Source organism: Tyto alba, unplaced genomic scaffold, assembly GCF_018691265.1.
Source record: "Tyto alba isolate M040663 unplaced genomic scaffold, T.alba_DEE_v4.0 Super-Scaffold_14, whole genome shotgun sequence".
NCBI lineage: Eukaryota > Metazoa > Chordata > Aves > Strigiformes > Tytonidae > Tyto > Tyto alba.
Window position 1 is genome coordinate 40,623,881 of NW_024881276.1, and position 27,580 is coordinate 40,651,460.

At 37.2% G+C, this 27,580-nt stretch overlaps 1 protein-coding gene across 3 annotated transcripts in view; it reads right to left on the reverse strand.

Moving 5' to 3' along the window:
* GBE1 (1,4-alpha-glucan branching enzyme 1) overlaps positions 1–27,580 on the reverse strand; it is a 172,298-nt gene that overhangs the window by 65,799 nt on the left and 78,919 nt on the right. For 2 of the 3 annotated variants that reach the window (XM_042788260.1, XM_042788261.1), the window contains exons 8-11: positions 16,962–17,043; positions 3,778–3,809; positions 1,315–1,430; positions 948–1,075 (exon numbers count right to left, since the gene is read on the reverse strand). In XM_042788260.1, coding sequence (XP_042644194.1) covers positions 948–1,075; positions 1,315–1,430; positions 3,778–3,809; positions 16,962–17,043 — 358 coding nt within the window. The remainder of the gene's footprint in view (positions 1–947; positions 1,076–1,314; positions 1,431–3,777; positions 3,810–16,961; positions 17,044–27,580) is intronic. The other variant, XM_042788262.1, reaches the window with a different exon arrangement.

Genomic DNA, 27,580 nt, shown 5'->3' on the forward strand with positions numbered 1-27,580 from the left:
TCACTTCAAATAAGCCTACAGCTCAACAAAACCATCTCAAGTATACTCATAATTGCTCACCAGATGCTTGTTTTGATAGCTTGCCATTAAGCTTTTAGCAGTGGTTGAATATAATATAGAAATTTAACATAAGTAAGAAATGAGGTTAAGCATTATTTTGTTTTCTGAAGATAAATAGGGAACTCTTAAGCAATATAAGGAATTTCAGTAGAAATCTGTATAGTCCCTAATGATATCAGATAGACACAATTAAAAGATGTAAACATAATAGAATACTCAAAATACTCAAGGTTTACATGATTTTATCTTTTAGATAAAGAAATATTAGTGAAAATGTACTTATTCATGGAACTTTAATGCTCTGGTGTTGAGCACTATTAAGAATTCCATGTGCTGACAATAATGGTTTTCAGTCAAAAAAAGTTTAATTGATCTCCATCAGCTCAAGAAAAATAGTCTATTTACTCCTTCAGAAACATGGAGAAACTTAACACACCATTTAAATTAGCATACACATTCAACATTTATAAATTTATCAATTTATTTTGAAGGGTAATTGTTGATTATGCCAATATAATTCAAAATATGCAAAATCACACTAGGGCTGTTAATCCTTAGCACCATGAATCACTACTGAGACATGGCAATCATGCAAAAACAATAAACTAATAAAACCAAATCTCATTAGAAATTCAAGGAGATGAAGGAAAAAAAAAAAAAAGAAATCCAAACATTAATTAATGACCCATTAATGCAGGAAAAATTCCCAAAGTGCACATTCCAGTTGTTTTTCCCCACAAGGCAAAGTCTATCCACTAATTAATGTTTCTCAGCTCCTGTCATTCCTTGAGCACCTGAAGTGTGACTTGATAATTAACAGGAAATTCACATCCCAAAGCAAACTAATCAATATTAATGCCATCGAGGATGGTAAATTCTGATCTTACCTCTGCTATGGTTATGCATTCCGGATGCAAGAAATTAATCATGTGGTTGGCCAGCATTAGATAACACAAAGCATCTTCATCCACATGTAGGCCAAAATATTCATGGTAATCTCCACTGAATCCTGTGCCTAGTGAGACAGGAAGTTTTAAAAGCCCCAGCTGTCTTTTAAAAAAAGCACAGAGATTTTGCAATATGCCATTTTATAAGCACTAAATTTATTCATAATTTCAGAACTATTCATATAGCAGCACAAGAATATACTAGCAAATCTGGAATTAGAGCATTCAGTAAACTTTTACAGCACTATTTTTATAGCAACAGAGCTGCAACAGGACTGCACAGATTACAGCTGGTTAAATTACTTACCAATCCCATGATGGTGATACAACATGGATGTAACACCATCAAATCGGAAGCCATCAAAGCGATAGTCTTCGATCCACATTCTCAAATTAGACAGAAGGAATCGCAAAACTTCCCAGCTGAAATAACATTAATATAATTTATAAATTTTGCAAGCCTTGGGATTAACTGGAGTTCCTTATACCACATTCCCCACTTATGTACAATACTTGTACCAGACATTTTACTGTTTTAATGTCTTCTTCCCCTTTTTTCATTAGCTTTTTCCTAGCAAGTTTGTCTTCCTTAAATCTTTGTCATTTATTGCACATAATTTTAAAATTGCAGATAGGGTTTTAGAAAAAATTGTCAACTATCTATATAGACATCTAAATAGGTTAGTGTTTGAACACATATATTGCATTTTAATACCCATACTTGCCACTGTACTCTTCCTTTGCCTCTCTAAAGATGTTTATACTCTGTGGGAAAAGATCTTACAAAAATGGAAAGAAAATTATAATAGGTAAGATTTTGTCCCCAAGATTTTATGGATTTACAGCAATTTCTAAGCATAAGAAAAGTTGCAAAACTGTCATCCCCTGACACACATAAAACACATCCCCATCCCCCATTATTTACAAATCACATGTCACCAGTAGATTACCAAATCACCTACTTTGTTGCAAATTTACACATTTAAAGAGTAAAGCAATTTATGGAAGTTGAGATTTTTTTGACATGCAGAACAATGGGAATGGGGTATAACACACACACAAACAAAGCACAGACATGAAATCAAAAATAAAAAAGAGGTTCCAAAGCGAGTAAGCATGTGGAGGCATTTGCAAACAAAATTTGTATTGAAGAACAAAATAGTCTCAGGAACAGTCTTCTTTCTATTCATCATCTCCTCTCCCACGACACTAGTCTCAGTAGCTTTGAAGACCCCCATACCTTGTTTCTATTCTTCACCTTCCATGCCACTACCCTCTCTGACACCCTCGGCACAGGCTGCCTCAGGTGCATCTCCTGCAAGCTATGGCTCCAGACAGCTCACCCATCTCCATCAAGACAACCACGAGGTGGTGAAATTTCTTTCATCCATGTCTTCAACACTTGTCAATGTTACAATTTCTCTGTAATCAATTTCCCAAGATAGCACAACTACAGCCTCACTTACTACCAAGTTTCTGTTCAGAGAAGAGTGTAAGCTACACAGCAGCATGCAGGGTCTCACCCAACACCCGCCAGTGGGCAAGACAGAAGGGGTACACATAGCACAAAGCACATCAGTCAGCGTCACTGTTACAACTTACCTATGCACGTAGTTGGCATAAGGCAATGAAGGAGACCCTTTCTACATTTCACTTTATTTAACAGATGTCAGAGGCAGTATACTCATAAGGATATTGTGACACAAAAAATAATCTCCACTTTGACAAAACAAATGTCCCTGCCTTCCTTCCCCCAAACATCTTCCTCATATGAAGGGTGCTTTACATCTGGAGCTAGTGGTATTACATGAAATGATGGGGAGGCTGTGGGCACAGTATAAAGCTGGTGAAATCCTGATCACACCAAATAGCCAATTCTTATTTACTTTAATAGAATTATAATATTTCTTCTTCTCTTTGCATGTACTGCACACAGATATACACCTGTGCAGCAATATCACCAAAACAAAACCTCCAGATTTAGGAAACACGAATCAGTGTGCTGCCTCAGTTCAATACCTTTGCTGGGAATGCATTACAAGACAAGATTTTTTGTTCCATCCCCATGTTCCCCCGCCTCACCCCAATTCACCTAATTCACAAGATAATACTATACTAGGAAGAACTCTGGAGCTTGTCTACAGTACCTTTTATGTACTTTTATGTATTTGTTATTTCTCAGGTGAGATGATTTGCAATGAATGAACAAGAGATAGAATGTTCTGATATTGAAAGGAATAGAAAGGTATCAAAACTCCTGTGAACAGGCAAGATGGTCACATAAAAATACAGCTTTGTGCAAATGCTTGTTGTATCTTTTTCTGACCCAACATCAAATTTGCAGAAAGCTATTTAGTGCAAGCTAAACACTCTGAACAAAGTCAAAGCTGTAGCTGTATTGCAATAAAAATATACTCTCACACAGAATTAGGATAATGCATGTACAAGGAGTAGATTAATTGCTACAAGCGCCAGCCAGACTTAAAACTTATTTCTCCTCATTACAGACTGCTTGACTTTATAACCTTAAAGTTCTTAAAATAGTGAAGAGGATTTGTACATTTGTAAAAACATACATAAAAGTCCCAAACCGGATGACAAATATAATTTTTTCTACCATTGTTGGCACTGAAGAATGATATTTGGAAAAAGATGGAGAACCAGTAAGAAAATAAATTATAATGACTTTTACATGAAAAAATGACTACAAACAAACAAGATGAATTTGTTGAACCAAAAGATTAGTTAGCAAATTTATGAGATCAAAAACCTGAGTAGAAGCAGCAGATGTTTTCCAACCATCTGATTGCACATGGGAGAGAAGAATGTAAATAAATAAATAAACAAACAAACATGTCAACTGATTCTAGTCTAAACCCGGAAAAATTCAGTTTTAGGATAATTTCAAGGAAGAATGTCAAATACTAGCAACCATGGTGACTTTTAGAGAGATAACTATACAGCTCCAAAACATAAGCCAGAACAACAGGTTTTTTGAAACATGCAAATCACACAAACCATACAGAGGTTCATGTTTTCATCCAAGTCAATTTGTTTATGGGAGCAGCAGCATTAGAAATAGAAGTTGACAGAAGTAACAAATAACTTTGCAGAATGTTAGCAGAGGCCAAAATCATAGCATAATTGGAATACATCCACCATAGAAGCAATAATTCAGAAATATTTATAAAAGAAGTACATTCTTGTAATTTTGCATGCAGATATGGAAACAGGATAGCATTCATTAAGAATGTAATTTCTTTTGGGCAAAAGCTATATCTTAAATTATATTCCAACAGTCTCTCACTTTTTTGCATACTATAAAATTGAGAAAGTTCTTTCATTGCATGCATGATCTAAGAGAGGAAAATATATGCTGTATTATCATTAAGCAACAGAATGATTTACACTGTAAGAAATTTAAATAATTCAAAGTTCACTCAGACATCATTCAAAACACAGTGGGTCTTTCCAGAGAAGTCTTGCTGTTTTTTTTCTCCCCCTTGGGGCCAATAGCTCACACATTAAAAACAGATTTCTCAGTTGAAGTAGTGAAATGAGCATATTTAGCTAGATGACCTGGTTTCACAAGGTGATGAGAAATTTAACAACTTTCCTATACTAGGTCAGCAGAAAACCTGTGAAATTGCTTACAAGTCACACTCATCATTTACTTTTCTTCCTCCTGTAGTAATAAGAAAAGCAAAATAATGATTCACCATAATAATTCTAAATTCCAATCCATGATGAACATGAAATATTTAGATGCAAGCTATTCATGCATTCAAACCAGTTAATTTTGTCACTCTGGACAAAAAAAAAATGCATTGGCTGTACCTAAACCAGTTTGAAGCTGCCATTCTTGAACCACATTGATGCCGACAGTAAGGAACCGCATTTATTCGTAAGTATTATAGAAAATGTATGGAACTGCTGACATTATAAGAATCTAGACTTTTATGATGATTTACCTGTTTTCAGTTCTTAGTGTTTAATAAACACATAGTAGCAAAGAATTGCTAAATTATTATTTTTCCCCAAACGTTTCAACAGTTGACTGACTTAAATTCCACCAATGGACTGCTAAACATAATAGAGAAATTGGCACTCAGTCTGATAATGATAACTTCCAGTGAACCTGATCAAGTTATATATGCTTAGTTCATAAAATAGTACATCCAGATTTGATAGAGATGTTATTTCCACACAGCCCCTCCTCCTCACCCCCCATTAACCAGCATACATTGGTTTGCCTGTTATTTAGAGGCACTTTGCTTGATAAGAGTGGTACAAAAGGGTAACCACTCATACAACATTTGGTACCATACGATCCCAAGCCATCTCTAGCCATAAAGGACTGAGAAATCGAAGCACTGCAGCACATGCCCACTTTTTAGCCAAGGCACAATCCTGACTCATGCTGCTAGACCGCTTTCAATACCTGCACTCCTAATTATACTGACCACCCTTCTACGGGAACATACACGTCTCTTCTCTCATTCAACAGAACATTGTAACAGTCGTTAACAGATCAAAAGAGCTTTTGCTTGGTGATTCAAGCTGCATTATGCCTCTGAAATGAACTGAGCAGACAACAAACAGAAGAGAGAGCTATCCTCCTGGGGCACAGAATAATCTGTGAGCAGCAGGGGTCAGCAGCAGCATGTCACTTCTCCTGCATCACTCCCAAGAAGAGGCAGAGAAGCAGTGAATTAACTTTTTTCCCCGCGGTAACAACCGCAGCAGCACTGATGTGGAGTGCTACTTTTTCTAAACTTCTGAAAGTGCACTGCATGACTGCATCCTGTACAGCCAGAAAAGAAACAAGCCCTTCTACATCAGCAATATTAAGTTTACTTACATTTCAAAGTTAATATTCAGACACCAGAAAAAGCTTATTCTGAAAACAAGTAACACTAAGTAATAGCAGTGGCACAGATATCAGTAGGTGAGAGGTTCCAGGAGACTAAAGCTTTCCATTTAACATGCACTGGATTTTTAACAATATTTTAAAATAAGCAGAAGACAACTGACAAAAATCCTGAAGACAGAGTTCTCTTTACACTCCAACTTCCAGTTGTAGCAGAATTTAGATGGTAAAAGTTTTCAGAATGGCTGCAACATTCCTGCAGTATTCTTAAAGTATTCTTCACAATGCCACAGTATTTTAGATATTATTAAAATAAATTCATATGATGAAATTGATTTTTTAACATCCCCACCATAAGCAACCAACCCAAAAGACAATGTGTGGTCATGATCCCTTTGGTCAAGCAGTCCAAGCCACGGCACCATGAAGGTGATCTAGGGGCCAAGAGAGAACTTGCAGGTTAGATTTAGATGCCTAAGTTGTAAGGTCTCTACCTCTTGTCCATCACGATCCTGTACATGGATGAGGCTTGAAATGAACACTTTTGATAGCAGTAGAGCTTTACTCAAACAAAGCTTGGAAAGATGTTACCCATACTGCATGGATTATAACTGCACTTTCTTGGGCAAGCTAATGGGGATAGTTCCCAATTCTCTAAGTTTCCCACTGCTATTGGCTCAAGAGTTCCTTAACAGGGAGCTTGGATCATTAAAGAAGATTTATCTGTATCTCAGCCATATCAATGATAAAGAGAGCCATTTTTTTACCCGGAAGCCTCTGAATTTAAAATAAATATTAGCTTTAGATCTAGCTCCCAGAGCTTTTTTCTCAAATTCATCAAATATCTTAATTACTACCCCACTGCCTTCTCCTTCCCCACTTACTGCTTACAATCAATTGCTTATCACTTTACCTCTGTTCTCTGGGTTGTGAGGTTTTGTTTGTTTTAAAGAGAAATGGATCCATACCATGACCTTTCTGTTTCACTCGATTAGATTCTGTTTGCTTTGCTACCTGTATAGAATTCATAACACTGAAAGAAGACAATTTATACACTGAGATACAGCAAAGATGTTGACAGTGCCAAACAAAAGACTTGTAACCTTTGATCTCTGGTCTGCAAAGCAGCTTTATCTTTTAAATGACATTTCAAATAAGGAAAGCATTAAATAGCACAAGTAACAGTGCATTAAAGATCTCTGAGTTTTATCTTTCCTTAAGGTCCAGCATGACAGCAAAAACACTTTTAAGAGTTTCTGTCCCCAATTATATAGCTTAGTGTAAAAACTTCATGACCAACTCTTCTTACAGCTAACAAAGTCCACTTAGGAAATCCTGATTGATATTGCAAGCTCTTGGGACGCAACCATGGAACAAAGAGGACTCACTACTGAAGAAGAATGCCCACAGGTCACTCACTGCAAGTGGATGAAAGGTTCTGACAAACCATAATTGCTGTGCAATAAAAACTTTAAAATTATTTGCCTGCTCAGGTTCATGCATCAGTAAACAGGTCTGTGACATCAGTAAGGAAGACAGATCTACATTAAGGACATATGAAAGAATTTGAACTACAAGAAAATAAATTAATAAAGAAGAATGCCACACATCTGAAATCAGAAAAGACAAGCAAAGCTGAGTGCTAAAAGGCAGGCATTTGAAAGCATATCAAACCTTAACCTCAGGAGGTACAGGGACAACATTCCTCTGAAGCAGCACTAGATTACCAGACTTGCCAAACATTAACCCATTGATGTCTGTCCCAGATAATCACCCCTATACTAAATCTCAAAGAAGAGCAGAGGTCTGCACCAGAACACAGCCAAGTGTTCTAAACTGGTCTGAAGTGCAGAGTCTACCCTGAGGCCAGAAGTGCTTATAAAAGTCTGAAACACATCAGTAATTAGGATGGGGTCTCAGTATGACCCTGTGATTGTGAAAAACTTTTATACTAAAGTTTCCTGTATTCACAGCCAATAGTGTGGCCCTCGGGAATGTTTTGCTACCCAAAGAGACAAAGAAAAAAGCTAGTAAGTCCTCATGGACTTAAAGCAAAGACCTACAGGAAGACACGTTATTCCTAATTTATCTTGTCAACCTGAGGTGACAAAATGTCACACAAAGAGGATAACAGTCCCTCTCAGTCTACTTCTAGTCAGGTATTGCAGTATCAGTCCCAACATTAAGTCTACCAGATGTGCAAAGAGAAGTGGTGGCAGCAAAACCCAGCACCTGTTCAGATCAATGTCTCTGAAATCTTCAGATATGTACTGATTGGCATCACTAAACCAGACAGCAATTTCCACTGGGAAGTACAGATCCCTCTGCACAGTAACACAAAATGTCAGGGCTTTTTGTTTTGTTTTTGTTTTTAACAAAAAGGGTGTTAAAAGCTAGTAATGGTCACTGATACCAGTTTTCTCAGTAGGAGCTGAACTTCTGACGAACTGCTTAAGCACCTTTCCCATCTAGAGCAGCTGCCATTATGCACTTGATTCCCAGAAGAGTGAAGTTTCCAAATGGCTTGAGATTAGGATAAACTATCTCACGGTTTTCTAAGAAACAGGAAAATGGACAGGAGACAGTAGACTCAAACATTACCAGATGTGGGTTAGCCAGTCCTGATTTTAAGGAAGTCAGAATTCTATCTTTCCATATTCCTGCACAGTAGGTCATCTTGAACACAACAGTTTTCAGGCATGTACTTCTTAGAACTACTAAATGTCTCTCACTCATAGAAAGAATCATATCAAATTAAGATGAAAGATCGATGGTTGTAGAAATGAAAGACCTTTCCCCACAGCCACTTGGTCTCAGCTGTTTTGAGCATTTTTATGGAAGGCCAGAGATGTTTCAAAAGGGCTGACAGGAAAAAAAAAAAATGCCTTCTATGTTTTCACAGGACATCATTCCATTAAGTTGGACTGTATAAGAGGTAAAAATGCTAAAAATAAAACCTAACAGATGACTAGTGCCTCCCTGCCATGAGTGGTAATAAATAAGAGGTGGGTGAGACCCTCCATTATTTAGAAATCTGTGCTGGAGAAACACTGGAATCTTGCATTTGTAAGATTAAATGAATAGCAAACATGTAACCTGGGCACTCCTAAATCCAGGAAGAAGGTTTTATTCTTCATCACAGAAATTAAGGATTTATTTATGCCATGATAATTAGAAAGCCAATGATAATACATTATTGCAAAACTGTATCAAATAAGTCACTGAAAGAATAGAATTTTAATGTAACAGTTAAAAATAATGGATACTGTCGTGGTTTAGGCCTGGTTGGCAGCCAACCACAATGCAGCAGCTCTCTCTCCCTTCCCCTCTGGCAATGAGAAGGGACAGAGAGCCAGGCTTGGGGTCCGAGATAGGACTGGGATGGGGAGAAAATTCCCTTTATGATCACAAGCAAGAGGCAGACTTGTTAGGGGAAGAAAAAAAGAACATACATTTATTACAGACACTAACAACACATAACAGAGTAGGACAGTGAGAAGCATTGCCACAGCTTGAGAACACCTTCCCCCCACCCCTCCCTTCTTCCCGGGCTCAGCTCTGCTCCCGATATCTCTACCTCCTCCCCCAGTGGCGCAGGGGCAGGGAATGGGGGGTGCAGTCAGCGCTGCCACTTCCGTTATCTTCGGTGAGGGGAGTCCGGAACTTGTTCCTCCTGCTCCATCGTGGTCCCCCTCTCACAGGAGACAGTCCTCCACAAACTTTCTCCGACATGAATTCCTCCCATGGGCCGCAGCGTTCCCCACACTGCTCCGTCATGGGTCACTAACTTCCTCCGACTGGAGTCCCTCCCACGGCTGCAGCCCTTCCCGAGCTGCTCTGGCGTGGGACTCCCCCACATGCTGCAATCCTCCCAGCACTGAATTACAGCAGCGGGGCTACCTTTTCCCATGAGACCCCGGCCTTCTTCGGGCACAGAACCTTGATTATACCGAGCAGGAGCAACAGGCCATAAATCAATGTCTGCTCCACCGTAGATCTCCATGGGTGGCGGGGGGGGCTCCCCTGCTGTCTCACCACAGGATACAGGGGGGTCTCTGCTCCGGCACACCTCCCCCCTCCTTTCTTCCTCCATTCCTCCACTGACCTTGGTGTTCACGCAGCTGCAGCAACTCCTCCTCACAAGTCCGCCTGCCCGTCACCACGTCCCTTCTTAAATACGTTATCGCAGAGGCGCAGCCGATTGGCTCAATTTCCCAAACAGAAGTGGAGCTGACATGGAGCTGGGGGAGCTTTGAGAAGCTTCTCACAGGGGGCCGCCCCGATAGCCCCCTCCCCTGCCACCAAAAAACTCCACCACTCACTCAACCCAGGACAGATACTTTTATCAATACTTGCTGCAGAAGACATCTTTGCTTAAGTGTTAACATCCCATTCCCTGAATTAAAATGGCAGAGCTCAAAAGTATTCCAGAATATCAAGGCCAACCTTCAGGAAAACAGTCCTTATTTAAGTAGTATTACAAAAAGCCATGAGAAGTTGAAGTGAAAGAAGGATTGTTTTCAAATTTGGAAGCATTTGTTCAGTGAAGATCTGAAGTCCTTTCACAAACTAAATCATACCAGTTTCTATCAAGCAACATAAAAGTTAATACTGATAAATTGCATACAGGATTGCACGATTATTTCTAAACTGCCTTTTTCGTGGGCAAAACTCCAATTCTGCAGAAGCCACTGACAAATATATATTTACACTTTTCTATTAAAATTCTTACAAGCAGAACACTGGTTATTATATCATGTATTTACTGACATTCAAATTCAAGCTGTAACTTGACATTCCAAGAATGAAAAGTGAAATAAATAACCAAAATAGTTTTTCTCGTTTAATTATAGTTTAAAATACTTCATTTAAATATAGCTTTTCATTTCTTCTTTGAAGAGCAAATAACAGCAGCTTTGAAGATGCAGAAGATTTTTTATTTTAGTTAAAATTGGAATTCTACAGTGCCATACCAGTAGGGTGACTGAACATGTGTTTGGTAAACTGATGGACAGTCTAACATTTTGTCTAGGGAAAAAAAAAAAAAAGACGACAGAGGGTAACTATTTCTCCTTCTTGTGGGTTCTCACAAAGTCACTGTAACCGACCCCAAGGGCAGAACACCATGTGTCCTTGGCGGCCAATTCCTCCCAAGCACTAGTGAATGTGCGTAAGAGCAGACCCAGCCGTGCACTGTGCAAACTCCACTCCAAGCACCAAACGCCAATCATCTGCCCATCTAATTCCAGAACAGAAAAGATGATATACCTATCATACACACAGGCATGTGCACACACCAAGAATAAGATACAGCTATATGAAAACTGTTAAGAAGCTTCGCACACAAATGGACAACTTTTCTTTGGTGAGTATCAGCATCTGGGCACAGCCCAGCAAAACCCAAAATTCTGGTGCATGGGTCAGGAAGCAATTTTCTTCTCTGAATTTCCCAATTTTCAAGTGCTTAAACATTCAATCAATGTTTTGGCAAGATCCATCATTTTAATTTAGCAGGCTAATTCTGCATTAACTATCTCTATTGTATTTTGTCAATGAATTAAACATGTTTATGAGTATATTCACATGACTCTACTGAAATGCCGTTTGCACAAAAAGACAAATTTTCTCCTCAAATGAACTATGAACTATATATAGGTTTATTACATCTGGTAAGCAGCACAGTGTCCTAGACTTACATTTTTCAGGCTAGTCCTATCTACACCCAACAAGAGTAAACTAAATAATATCAAATAAAGCATTCAGTTATTTGCCATAAAAATGGAAGCAATAACTCAAGTATTACTCAGTAAAGGTTATGTCCTGCAAAATGTGAATACAAGAAGAGCCTTGGAGGCAAAGCAGATAGGTACTTATTGTAATGAAATTTAATATTCTTGATGTTTTTTGCTCAGAGGGCTTCCTTAAGTAAATAGAAAAAAAAAAAAAAAAAAAGTACTGAAGACAATTACTTCAGTTTTAACAGAGCCTCCAGGACACACACATTTTAAAATAGAGAATGTCACAAAAATAAAATTACAAAACCCTTTAAAGTGCTGATAAAGCCTACATGGATTTCAGCTACAATTTGGGTAACATTAGCACTTGTACTACTCATGTTCTACCCAAGTAAATTATACACTGATAAAATAAAAATCTTTGAGAACATTTAAAATTCTTCTCTCTTAGCAAATATTAAATTTGTTTAGTCACATAATCAACCCTTCAAATTAACAAACAAAATTTGGTTTTCTGCAACATGCAACTAAATCACAACATTTTTAAAATGAACCATCAGGATTTTGCATACAATTTATCTCAATTCAGGAATTCCATAATTGAACTGAGCTCTCAAACATTTCAGAGTAGTTTACCATTAAACACTGGATTCACTTTCAAATTAAGTCTAAATGTAGTGTTGAAATAGTCAATGAACTATTACATATCAGGTGACTCACATTCTTAAACAGACCACTATCTTGAACTTTCTCCAGAAAACAGTACCAGAGTTAAGGAGGGAACTGGTGAAAAATCAAAGGCCAAGAGATATCTAACTACTTTGTTGTGAGGGATTTTTTCTCCCCTGAAATAGTATGCTATTATACGCATGTATAAGAGTAGAAGACAATTACCCTCAACTTTCTATATTCCCTATATATGAAACCGAAATTATAATCTCAATTAATTAATTCCATTAGCAGTAACAAAATATTAAATACATAAATAAAAAATAGAATTACAATTTTACCATTAGTAAGCTCTCCTTTCTCAAAACCATTTTATTAAAAGCCTGAAACACTGTTTTCTAGAAACTAATTTCATGTATTACTTTAAAATCCTGGTGCCCACATTGAGACTCACATAAGTGACTTCACAGGGACATGAAGGAGTGCCTGGTTTGCTGCCTTTCCCTCCGCATGTCCCACCTGACCACCTGCTCCCAGCCCCCTGTCTGAAGAACCAGACAGAAGCATGGCTGTCTCCTGCAACCCATGCAGTTTAGCCACAGCTGAGAAATGCCGCTGGGACCTCCACCCAAGTCAAGGTAGGATTTGGAGCATACTCCCTCCTTCAAACATGCAGAAACCAAAGCTGTAGCTGAGAAAGTAGTAGCCTTTCTCTTTGCTGGTGGTAAACACAAAGCGTAAGAATGCCAGCCTAAAAACAAATGCACACACACAAAAAATACTTAAAGCATTAGTATTATGCCTATAACTCCCAGATGAAAGTGTGTACTGTTTTCATGGTAATTCAGACAGAAGTTTTGTTTTTTCTAATGCTAATGAATAGCAACAAGAATTTAAGAGGTGAAGAAATAAACTTCATAAAAGAAAGCTCCCAAGTAAAAGCATTAAAGAAGTGAAGCAAGACCAGACCTCTGCCTTTGAGAAGATTCCAGCATTAACATAAAATCAAATATCTGGTTTTCCAAAAAATTAAGTGCACTGCTGATTGAGAAGTCTTTTCTGTGTGCAGATGACAGCGAACAATAATTGCAAGAGTAGAACAGAAAGACTCAAATTCAAGTATATCAGGAACACACTAAGAAAACCTTATCAATCTACCACTCAGTGTCCATATGCAATTACAGATTACTTTTTTTAAATAGGTAGTTACCTCAAAAATTCAAAATAAAAACATTAATCCTCAAGCAATGAACTGTGTCAGCTACCTTTTATTTTAACAAAGCAAAACCAGCCTTGTAAGGAATAGTTATTATCACATACAGAAGCCTGAAAGGGGCAACTCTTGCATTTTACCATCCTATCACTTCTACTTACAAGAAGATATTATCTGAATGTCCTTTTACTTTAGTCTCCCAGAGACTGGCATAGCAGATCCCTGAAGCCACAGTTGCCTGTCTGTATTTTATTGACAAGAAGTCTATCCTTCCCTTCCTCCCAACTAGACAATTGGTAGTAATGCCAAATCTGTAAAAGGAGAATAAAACTTCAAGATGTGTAGAAGCATTAATTATCAGTCATCATCCAGCAGACATATTACAGGAGGCTTCTGAGATACTGACTTCATGTCCTGAATGGTAATTTACTGATCTCCTCCCCTGGGGAAGCAAGGGCTAAGGGAAGTTCACTCTTTATACTAATATTAGCTAGTACAAAGCTTAGATTACTTCCTCTCACACTTCCAGATTTTATCTTCAGCATAAACAATTGCCCTGGATACAGTCCAAAATGTTCTTTTCAGCACTACGGGATAAGACTGCTCAGTTACCTGGCAGACTTCAGCATGAAGGGCAAAAATGTTTGTGCAAAGAATTGTTACCTTCACAGAAAAAGGAGATTTCTGATGTGAGGCTCAGAGAGCCTGAAGATTGTCTTGTATCATCCCTAGCATGAGATTCAGGAAATGACTGTAGAGCTAAGCAGCCATCTGGCAAAACCGATTTACACATGTATCAGTCCCTACTACCTTTCAGCAAGCACAAAATGCAAAGCTGCTACATTTGCACAAAACAGCACTGAAGATCTGAAATACAGGGCTCATATTAAATAGGACTCCATTCTTAAGCACAGCACAGTATTTCTCAATTTGCTGCACTTTTAAAAGTTACATTCTTCAGGAATGTAATTAAAGAAATACATCAGCTCATCTTATGCTGTGCCAAGAGTTAAAGAGCTTGCAAATGTACTGCTCTCTCTATGCTTCATATATACTTTTTCATGCAATAGAACTGAAAAACAGGTTTATATCCAAAGATGCTTACTTTTTACCTTAATTTCTTACTAGATACTATAATTTCACCTATTTCATTTGTATTTCATGAAGATTTATACAAGAAGAAAAAGCACATTTATAATAGATTGTTACAGTAACTTTGCTTAGTATATAATATGTAGCAGATTATTTGAACTGTCTCTAGCAAAAATAGCTACAATGTAATTTTTGTATCAATTCACAGCTACAATTTGTTTTATCTATGATTCTATCTTTTTAAAAATTAAGCACATATTTTAAAACCTGTTGCAATCTGAACATATGTTTTAACATACTCACTATCCTTCTATACCCACCAAATTTGTAAGTTCATGTGGAAAAGATACTGTGCCAGAATGCATGCAGTTGTATTCCCACTAGTCCACTGAAATTAAATTGTGATAATGGAAACCTCAGATAGTACCTTGAAAGTACTCCAAGTTAGAATAATCAGTGTCCTTATATTAGGTATAAATTACAAAAAAAGCATATACTAATGTCTACAGCTCATTCTGAAATTTAAAAACAAAACACTCCTCTACACCCCAAAAAGCTTTGAGTACTGTATTTACATTTTCAGGTCAACACAGAAGTGGAAACCCATGAGACAAGGTAACAGTATCTTTTGATAGTTTTAAAGTCAACTTATATCACTGAAAGATGTCCAGTTAAGTTCACTAAAACTTGTATTTTAACCACAGAAAACCAGAATGGTTTGGGTTGGAAGGGACATTAAAGATCATCCACTTCCAACCCCTCTGCCACGGGCAGGGCCCCCTTCCCCCAGCCCAGGTTGCCCCAAGCCCCGTCCAACCTGGCCTGGAACCCTTCCAGGGAGGGGGCAGCCACAGCTGCTCTGGGCACCCTGTGCCAGTGCCTCACCAGCCTCATCATAGTAATCTTCTTCCCTATGTTCAATTTAAACTTGCCCTCTTTCAGTTTAAAACCATTACCCTTTGTCTTGTCACCACAGGCCTTGGTAAAAAGTTTCTCCATCTTCCTCATAAGCCCCCTTCAAGTACTGCGAGACTGCTATAAGATCTCCTCAGAGCCCTCTCTTCTCCAGTCTAAACACCACCAATTCTCTCAGCCTGTCTTCATAGGAGAGGTGTTCCAGCACTCCAATCATTTCTGTGGCCCTCCCCTACACCCACTCTAACAGGTCCATGTCTGTCTTGTGCTGGGGGCCCCAGAGCTGGGCACAGGACTCCAGGTAGGGGCTCACAGCGTTGAGCAGAGGGGGAGAATCACCTCCCTCGACCTGCTGATCACACTTCTTTTTATGCAGCCCAGGGTACAGTTGGCTTTCTGGGCTGCAAGCATACACTGTCAGTTCATGTCCCGTTTTTCATCCACCAGTGTCCCCAAGTCCTTCTCTGCAGGACTGCTTTCAATCAATTCATCCCCCAGTCTGTACTGATAACGGAGACTGCCCCAGCACCTGTGCAGGACCTTGCGCTTGGCCTTACTGAACTTCATGGGATTAACACGGGCCCAACTCCCTCAGGCTGTCCAGGTCCCTCTGGATGGCATCCCTTCCCTCCAGCGCGTCGACCACACCACGCACCTTGGGGTCATCTGCAAACTTGTTCAGGGTGCACTCAATCCCACGGTCTATGTCATTAATAAAGATATTAAATGACACCGGTCCCAGTATGGACCCCTAAGGGACACCACCTGTTACTGATCTCCATTCAAATGTATTAATCTAACAGTATAATTAATACACTGGAAATACTTATTTTTAACAGTACGGTTTTGCCATGAAATTTAATGATTTTCAACTAAAAGGAAAACAACTGTTCTTACTATAGGTATCTCCTATTTCAGACCATACTTCGGTGCAACTATTACTGATCCTGGCTTAAGAGGTAGCAGAATGATAGCAACTTTTGATTAAAATGTAAGTCTGCAGTGGAAACTTCATAATCTTGTGAAAAAACAATTCTGTTGTGTAGGCCAGAATAAAATACAAAGAAAACTAAAGCTGAGATTCTCTGAAATATTTTAAAACAAGTTCACCCTTGCATATATCAACTGTTCAGCATTACAGGCAAATGAGTTGTTCATACCTTGCACTTGGTGAAGACATTCTGTCTAATTAAATCTTTTGGTTTTCCAAATTTGGATGACAATGGTGCTGTGCTAAGAACAACTGTAGATGCAACCTGCAGAACATTAATTCTTTCCAGTACACAATTAATTAGTTTATAAAAATGCTATTTCATACTATTTTCTACAAGTTCCTAGCTTTGTTAACCAATGTTGGATAGGCATTAAAAATAACATCCAGATTAATGTTGCTTCCATTCATCCATTTCCTGATAGACTTTCAGTCTCTTCCCCACTTAACCCAATGACAAAATAATTACCTTGGAATTTCTTATAACATAGTCAAAGTAGATTTTCATCTTTTCCAATGCCCTTATCCAAGAAGGTGGTGGCAAAGGAAGCCTGAAAACATTGATAACGTAAATTTTAGTGTTTTGTAGTTGACAACTTTTTTCTTCTCCAAAAAGCATTAATTTTGTAAATAATCTTTGGGGTTTAAGCATCAACCCCAGAATGGTCATAAATCTACAATTACTACTTGAGCTTTGGTTTAAATATTTATTCCCATCTTGTAGGAAGAGAAATACAGAATTTCAGATTACAGGGTAGTGAAAAAAAGCCTAAAAATCTGGAATAATAAACACTAAATACTGAAACCAGAAGACAGGAGGAGTAAAAGGAGTGGAAATCTCTTGGGATTTTTTTTTTTTGTTGTTGTTTTCTCCAGTGTTTGGCTGACTCTGATTACTCTTCGAACATGTAAAGTAATTAGGAGATCTTACGTCAAGAGCTAAATTTCAAAAAAGGAATTTCACCTTTGCTGTCCATAAGACCAACTGTATGTTTAGCAATTTGAAAGTTTATGCTATTTATTTCCTTAATTTAAACACCAACTGTAGGTATTTGCTTCTCAATATCTAAGCTTTATCCATTTCAAACTAAATAAATTTTAAAAAGAAATGCATCAATTCTAACTTGCAATTCAGAATAAAAGTGTTTAGTCACAGCTATGAGCCACGACACAGACTTTAAAGGTCTTTCTTTTAGACAACCTCGGTACATGAAGCAATGAAGTATGCTTTCCATGAACAATTCTATTTATTATTACTATTTATTATTTTAATTATTTACCATTCTGACTAACGTGGTGTCATAATAAATAAAACGAAAACTTAAATGTTTCCCCCTCCACCCCTGCTCCCTCCTAATCTTTTTTTTTCCTTCAGGGGAGAAGGGGAGGGAAGGCAAGGGGGAATTTAGTACTGCTTCCACCTGCTTGCAAAAGGTCAGGGTATGCAAATGTAACACTGACCAAAACAAATATCTCAACTAAATTGTCCTCATAGGAATAATTTTACTTCCAACTGTAGTTTAGTAATGAATAGATTATTTCCTCAAAATACACCAATTTTGCTTTTACTTACTGTACTAGAAAATTGTTTCAGAAAACTTAGGTATACAAATAAACCTGTGCTAAAATGTGTTCTAATATCTCATGCCCTAATCAAAGGTGTTCTACGACGTTAATAAAATGTTACTAAAGAAGAGCAATAGGAAAAAAGCTGATCACTGCAAAGCACTGAAGGAAACAGTAAATGATAATGCCAATCTCTGAAGCTTTGTGGGCTAAAAATACGGGCCCTAGGTTCTAGCTGCACGGGATGCTCGTTTTGACAGGGTGAAAGCAATATGGCTTCACACCACATCATCAAGTGACAAATTCTATGGTGTTTATAGAAATTCCTCCAGCCAAGAAAACGTGATCTAATGTGTTTATTTCATTGGAAAAATAACAGCAGTCATTGCATTACTTTCGTAAATGTATCTTAAAGGAAAAGAGAATAAGGACAAAGAGCATTCTCCTATTCATTGTGAAGTCTTTTGATATATATACTCAAATGGTCTTAGTTCAATAACTAAATATATTTTATGTACTATTAGCCCATAGTTCTATTTAATTTCCAGAGAACTTCCATTCTCTGCTCTTTAACAGGTTAAGACACCTCCTACAGAAGAAAATTACTAGAGTACGTAGCAGTGACTTATTATATGGATGTGCCTTTTCATTCTTGTCTTTATTTGTTCATATATATCTATCCTTATGACTACATTTGTCAGGATTCTTACTGCACAATAATTAGATTGAAGAAATCAAGAGGAGTAAGGTCTACCCAGTATTACTTGTACACTTACCTCCCTCATTCCCAACTACACTAATTTAGTTAATTGTAGTAGAATAATTTAGAAAAAAATTTTCTGTCAGCTATCTAAACTAATAATGGTCATCTCTACAGTGATTAATTTATTTTGTTTCTGAATAAATTTATACCAATTTTCAAGATATTACAAGGGATTTTAATTGGATAAAGAGTTAGCTTCCTTATCAAAGAGGAGATACAAAGAGGAACCAGGACAAACAGGTGTTTGATTGTGATTCTCATGGCAAACTACAGAGAATTCTATAAGGCTACCTTTTTACAAGGAACTGCCCAAAACAAATGTAGGGAAAAAAAAAAAAACAAGCCAAGTAAATTTAGTGTAATGCACTTTCTTAAAAAAAAAAAAAGTTGATCTCTTTTTTTTCCAAACCTGGTTTAGAACAATTCGCTCTAAATTAGCTTTAATGCTAGCCCATGAAATGGCATTCCTCAAGAAAACATGGCATCCCTTTTAAGATTTGAAAGTAATATGACAGATCAACATGATTATTTGTAGACCATTTCTGTTCTGTTGGTTTAAAATACACTACTGACTTTTGGAAATGTGTACAGCATTTTGATAGTTTATTGTTTTCTACTTTGTAGATATAGCTGTTAATTGTTTTGTCCCCTGTTGTTATCAATTTTCTTTTGCTCTCCAATGAGCTTTCCAAAAATGGCTTTCAAGTGCATCTGTATGTCATACAACATATACACTCTAGAATCAGAAATAAAATGAAATTGTCTTAACGATCCCATTTCCTTTCCTTGGCATGAGCAGCACCATGCCTAATTTTCCTCCAACCTAGAATTTCTTTGGATTAAAGCCTATTAGAAGAAAGTCAACATTCCCAATTTCATTCACAGATTTTCTTTAAAACCTTCCCCTCATCTCAGATTTATACAACTGTCACCCTTTTCCCTAACACAATCTTCCATTCACAACAGATACTGTTGATATAACCTGCTGCAGTAATTGAATAAGAATGCTGTGAAAGCTGTCAATTTAAGTGTGTATTACTAAATGCAAGTTCATTATTGCATTTAGACTGATGAGGAATGATCCTCTGCAGTGCGTTGAATCTCATCTAATTTTAGATCTTTATTGAAATACCATAATCAACTTCATAGAAGAGTGACTGAGACTATTCAAGGTATGACTGAATTTAATTGGCTAGAAGTGGTGACCTCTATATTTCAAAATATGCTACCTGACAAAATTTAGAACAATTGGCTGCATTTTTTCAGTGTGTTTTTTCTTCATGTAACAATCTATTGCTTTATTATTGTACCACTTTTTGTGCAGCTACATTTTAGAAACTTCTCACAAAGCTGTGATTGCTATGTTGGGAGGTTAATATGGGAAACTGGACACTTCAAAGAAAGTTATACATATTGCTATGTGAAGCTCTGAGTTTCAGAACATCTTGGATTTACTGCCACCCAGTCTGTTATATCAATCTAACTACAGTATGGTAAAACCATTACGCTTCTAGATGAATGTTTAATTAAAAAATTAAAGCAATTCTACAGCAGGTCTAGACTGCACATACTATAATTCATATACTTATGCCTGAATTTTTTTTTGTACTGTTATTTTAATCATTCTCATTATATTGCAGTAATTTGCAATATATCATCCCTTCTGTCAATGCTTCCAGTACTCTCTTCCTTCAAGAAAGGCAATTTATTAACTCCTATGTCCCCATACTTCAAAGTGTTTACTAACTAGCATGCGCAATGTTACTAAAAAGAAAACAGAAAGAAACAATGATTTTCACAGATGTGGAAGGTCTTAAACTTTAAGGTTTATATAGTGCTTTTGTGCCTTCACAGTCACCCTCAAAGTCCAGTCTATTAGAAGCAGACTGCTAAGGACATATACAGGCAGGCTTATTAAAGATAATCTGTAATCAAAATAATTACATTTATGGAGAAAAAAAGATAATAACTCACTATTACAAGTAGTGCTTTTTTAAAACAATCATTAAAAAACAATCTTTGCCAGCCAAATCCAATTCCAACGTATATTATGGGGATGTCTAACTACAGAGCTTTCTTAAATTATTTGGTGAAGGAAGACTGGCAAGAAACAAATTAAAATCAGAATAGCTGAAGGTTTTACATCATGAAACAATTTATATCCCTGTTCCTACCATAATTACCCTACAATCAAATACCAAAAAAATATCAAATGACAGAGAGTCTAACGCACTGACAACTATCACTGCATTACCTTTAATCTAGCTGGAATTATGGCCAAGGTACCTCCCCAGTGAATATGTATTTGTGACAAACACGGCCTGCCACAGACTGTCATTACTACTGCATAAATGCAGCTGGAAGAACGTCACCTGTATTGGACTAAATCCTCAGAAGCTGCAGAAAAGAGCACTTCAGTTACGACACCTACACTCTGGGAAGTCAACTCTTTTATATACAACACATTAGTTCTTTGGCAATTTTCTCCTCCTGCTGTTCCCTCTCCCCTCCCTCCTAACTGCAGGGTTACCTGTGTCCCAAAACCTCTATAGCTTAAACTTCTAAGGAAATTGCTTAGTTGAAAGTTGTGAAAAAGTCTTTAGAGTTTTTCAAGGTAAGAAAGATAAAGTTACAGACAGATAGGTTTGCTAGTAGCTCAAACATTCAAAAGGAAGGATGTGGAAAGGTGCAAATCTGTAGAAGAAAATCATATGGAGTCCGAAGAGGATAATCCAAGACCATCAAGGGTCTGTTACAACTAGTGGCAGCCTCCTTTCTCCCACCTGACTGATGCCTGCCTGGCCAGCAGAGATTCTTCAGATGTCTTATTGGAATCAATGAGTGTAGTAGCAGTTTTTAAATCCTAACTATCCTTTGTGCATGCTAACTAATAAGCAACAGTTTGCAGTCAAGTATACCCTCTTTGCACTCTGTAAAACACGTATGAATAAAGCAGCCCTGAGATGGACAGTAAGAACACACATTAGACATTATCTGCATTTTGTAGCTCATGCTGATTCGCCAACTTTCCGTAAGTGCATTAAGCAAGGAATCATAAACTTCAGTATTGTAGCAGTCCATAAAATGTCAACTTACATAAATTTAAAATGCTAAACGTTCAAGTGTTACAGAGTAGCAGAGTATCTATTTCTTCCTGAAAACTGACTATTACAAACCATGGTGATGGTCCCAAAAAAGGCAACGAGTTTTTACTTCCACAGATACTTAGAAGAGCTCAACACTGAATTGTTGGCTACTTAAGCCCCAAAAATTTCTCCAGACATCTATGTTAAGAGAATTATGAGCCCAGTCAGGTATCCCAATTAACCAAACACTGATCTCTGAAAGATATATTTCCCAATTTGTTCCACCTACTAATAACACTACACCACTGTCAGCTAAAGATTGGGAAAAGTGGCAAACGGAAGGAAAAAAAAAATTCAGGTAAAGAACAGCTGTTTAAGGAAAAAAATTAAATACTGAATTTAACAGAGCTTGCTGAAGATGTCAGAAGATCAACATGCCTTTAAGGAGTCAGATCCTAAAGTGAAGTAAATTTCTATCTATTGACATCAGTGGACCTTTTTTTCCCCATAAAATACAGCATAAAGCCTATGCAGGATTTAAACACTGGGTGGCAGACAAGGCCATTGTCTCAGCACCCAAACATAGGTGTACTGTGCCATTTTAGATGCAAGAGAGCACTCGAGATACCCACACGAGGCTAGAACACAGGATGGGGAAAAGAAGATTCAGGTGACCCACACTGTTCTGGAGGGGCAGCTGGAGGACAGGCCATCTAAACCAGAACTAAAATACACGCTTTGGCACCTGACAGCTGCCCTATATTTGCCACACTGACAGCAAGGCTAAAAGCAGTTTCTGAACTGTAGCAGTCTATAACCCATTTCAAGAAAAACTGAAAAAAGGCTAAAAGACTAAGCTTACAATCAGCTGCTCCACCAACAGTTCAGAAGACCAAGCTGGAGAGAACATCTGGGTAGGCAGCAGGGGACCAGCATGTCATCTGTTGCACTGTGGTAAATTTGGGCTTGTGGGACACAGCGTTTATACTCTGAACCCTATCTATAACATTTCAAAGCACATTTGGCATGGATGTCACTTGAGACTTCGTAAAACTGAAGGAGAAAGAAGACTAAAGAAGAGATTTCTCCCATGACATTGCTTAGTTAAGTAAATTTCATTTTCTCTACAGCATTTACAAGCCCTAATTCCCAGAACAGAGAGTATCACCAACAAACACAAACAAGACAAAACCTGTAATTGAACAGGACAGAGGATTCCCACCAGTTATGATCTGGTGCCTTCACAGAACCACCACGGCATGGACACACAAAATTCTGTCTAAGAAAACCCACTGAAAACAGGGACTCAAAGTCTCAAAAGAAATGCTAGGGATGTTTGCTGGCCCCAGAACCTTGTAACTAACATAATTTCTTGCTGATCATACTGCTGCATTCAATGAAGCAGGACTTTAATTAAACCTGAATGTAATTCAACATTCAACTTTTGTGCCAAATTCTTCTCCTAGATTGAGCAAGAACTTAAAATTTTGGCTAAGCACTCAGGGGAAAAGGGTCACAGTATTAAAAACAAAAAGGGACAAACAAAACACAAAACTTAGGGCATCACATAATTTCTGCCAAATTTTACTTCTATCATTATCCATAAAGGCTCACAGAAATGTATGCCTACTGTCCTTTAGAATTGGATTAAGAAAGTGTAGAAACTAACAAAGACTGATGAGTGAGGAAATACAGAACCTTAAAAACCAAAACACCACTCTCGGATCTCAAGAAGCCTAGAAAGGTAGCATCATTTACACATTATAATTATGTAGTACTTGAAAAAAACAACTTATCTTTGCTATGTAATAACTTGTTCTCAATTCTTTTTAAATTGTTTTGCCTGATTAGTATTTTAGACACATTTGCTATATAGAGAAATGAATTTAAATCAAAACACAATCAAGCACTCTAGTTGTGATCCCACCTGGTCTCTGGAGTCTACAGCATCGGTTCTAATGAACTTGGCAGCTGAATAATCTTTGAATATGATTTTAGGAAGGAAAAATTGTTATACTTAGCTTGTGCTAAATTAATAACAAGCAGAATCGTTACTTAGGATGAGAGACTGTTTACATGTATTTTGAGTGAGCTATCTTAAACAGGATCACAGTAGAGACAAGGCACCTAATTTACCACAAAATTAACTAGACAGTGCCAGGTAGACTACAGGTCCAGAGCTTATGGCATCCCTTTTATCTTAGAGCACTTCCCTTTCATGAATTCAGGGATAGGAAAGACACATTTTTAACATAAAACAAGACAAAGGATATAAAAGATTTTAATAATACTTTTTAAAAACAATAAACTGCAATCCTCACTCAAGCTCTGTGGTTCTGGTTTTTGGGTTGGCAGCTGAGGGAAGCAGTGGGGTCGGGGGGAACACACATAGACACAGACATGGGTATGACAACAAAGGGATGGAGATGAAGGAGAGGATGATTCATCAAATTAATGTTTGAGGAAAAAACTGCCCAGGTTCCAGATTTTAGAAAAACTGGAAAAATGTACCAAAATTATAGAAGTGGAAGTTGATTTTGAATAATTTTTTGTTGCTTTCTTGAAGCAGAATTTATAATATTTTCTTGAAAAAGTTAAGCAGCAAATATTTTTTTACTTATCCGGTTATTTTACGTCCAAATTCTCATTTTACTGAAATTGAAGTTTTATTCTCATATGGCAACTTTAACAGCATAATTTTTAAGCTGCTGTTTACAATTCATCAAAAAGTTGACTGTACAACAATTGTATAAACATGGATTGAAAAAGAAAATACAAAATTCTACTGCTCATTAAGTGTTGTCTCAAGGTCCACAATACAAAGCATACTTTTATCTTCTTAAGTTGCAGTACGGTGCTAGAGATGCGACATCCACCTTGTCCTCTGAACAGTTTTACTACTGCTCTTCTTGGACCTACCTTTTACTTAAGTGAATATTACTAAAAATACAGTATTTAAAGTACACCATGGATATAGTCTTTTTTTTTTTTTGCATGGCTATAGACGTTTTGCCACCTTCTGTTATAGTAAGTATTCACAGTCCCCTTCCCAGACAACTGAATAATCTTGCTAATACCATGAGACAAATTTACTTACGTCTTGGCTTTCAACAAATATGTAGACAGACTAAACTGCTAAAGCAATTGTTTCTTAATATCTTTCATGGCAGAGAATTAGTTTCTCTCAATTCCAAAGTAAATTGAGCGTTCTTTGTATTTGATGTTTAAGTACCTGTAGATTTAACAGTTCTTCCCACTACAGAAGGAAAGAGATTTAGTATAAGCACTGTACAGGAGAGAAGGCTGTACTAGCTGAAGAGATTTGTCTCAGAAAGCAAGCTTTTCTGTATATCATTCACTAGATTGTGTTCGGTGTCATTTATTTTCAGCAAACTTAACATCTGCAAGCAACTCAAGTCTCTCACAGATTTTTATACTCCCCTTCTTTCAGACTAGAGCTGCTCATTTATTGGCATAGAAATTAGCAGGCATGTCAATAAAGCCTAAATGGAAAAAAAAAAAAAAAAAAAAATTTTTTTGTTTGGGACCTTTACACACACAAAAGAAGGAAAAAAAATTTTTTTTTAATCAGTTCCGAGCAACTTAGAATAAACATGACCGTTGTATCTTTTAAGCCTTAAAATCTGACTACAAATACACATAGAGTATTTAATGTTTCAGGTATTAAGACTAAAAAAGCCCTCAGTGACTAAAAACACTTCAGAGCTTCCTGTGCCTGAAGAGGAAGGAGGGGTTTCTCTAAGAAAAGGAAGCACAAATTTGTTCTTGCATTTCACTAAAGGGCAGGAAATGAGGAATGATGTATGAGGGCCCCTCAGTCACCCATAGCATTATTTTCACTCATCAATAGGGCAGAGATTCAATTGCTCTGGTCTTAGCTATTTCCTAATTTCTTCTCTCTCCCAACACAGCTCTTTCCCCTCCCCCTTTCCATCATTCAGTCTGGCCTTTATTCCAACCACATAGGCTGAAAAGTAATTATGCACTACTGTCCCTCCCCAGTGAGTACAAGCACGTATCACTGACTGAACAGACTCGCATAGGAAGTTCTTCAGTTCTGAATAAATGCTTAACATTGCCAAGTGCTACCCAGAAAGCAGCTTGCTGTCTCTTTCATTTCAAAGCCTTCCAAAACACTCAATACCAGGACCACTTTTCCAATAAGAACCTGCCTCTGGCTTGGAACAGAGAAAGCTCCATAGTTGCATTCAATTTATTTTCTCACTGGAGAAGTTGGTACCACACACTTGTTGATTATACATAAGAATAAAAGGAAATAGTGTGAAATACTCTTGTGCTCATATTAAAGCTTCAACATTATATGAAATGGAATTTTTATGAATAAGAATGTAAAGATTAATAAGAAGCAACTCAAACAGGAAATTATTATGATTAGACATACTAAAATGCATTTGTTATAATAATTAATATCACAATTCAAAAAGGTCCCCAGAATTCATCAGTTAAATTATCCCAAATAAAAAGCAAACAGCTCTTCCTATTAAGTATCAGATTGTCTATGTCACTACACTGGTCACTTCCTTTAATTGAAATTGTGAGTTACTGTGCAAGAGCTTCCATTAAACAGTTGACCTATGCTAGGTAACATTACTTCTGCAATAGTGACCTTCTCAAACAGTACCCCCATAAGTTATGAAACCGTCAGCCTCAAAAGTATAGCCTATGAATATAATAAAAAAAAAATATTTTTTTTGGCAACTGAACATATGTAATTCTGTTGCGAGGTTTAAGGACATCTCCAACGTAAGCATATCCAGTTAACAGCAATTCAATACAAGTGAGGGAGAGAAACAGAGGAAAAATAGTAAATTGAACTTGTAGCACACAAAACCTAACAACTATCAGATTAACAAGAGACAGGAGGCTGTACAGTTGCTGAGTGAGGAGCCACCACAGGAACCACTCAAGCGTAACCCTGAAAGGGTTAAAATAGAAGTCTATAATTGATAAGAAGGGCAAACATGATTATCATGCACCTCAAGGGGACAAAAAAGCAAATTTGTCAAGGAATAAGAGGTGAGTGACACTGTAGAGAATTTATTAAGCAATGATGTAAGGAGATTCTGGGGATATACGAAACTTATTCTGGGATGTCTGGGAAGAATCAAAGACAAGAAAAGAGAAGAATCAAGGTGATTCAGGGATGAACAAGAATGGTAAAAATGGAAGCAGGAAACCAAGAAGCTGGCTGTCAGCGCTTCTTTCTGCATTTAAACCACTGAAATATTCACCATATGAGATAAATCCCCCCACCCCAATACTTCAGAGAATACAAAGGAAACAATATTCAATGCTAATCATATGGCATTAACACGTGGTTTGACACGCACTATATTTATATCAGTTAATTAAGTGTGCCCAAATTGGGTCCCCTAAAACTGCCTACTGAAAATGACCCCTACTGTGTATTAACTGTTGATAGACCTCTGGAAGCTCTTTGAAATGGAGTTAGTTGTCCTGGGGCAAAACCTTGGCAATATTTCAAGAATTTGACAGTTTGACAATGAATTTCTAAAGCTTGCAAGTTTTCTTCAGCTCTCTTATTCTTTTATTTCTGTATATATATAAATATACTACATTATATATAATGTATATTATATATAAAAATCATCTATAATATGAAAGTACAAA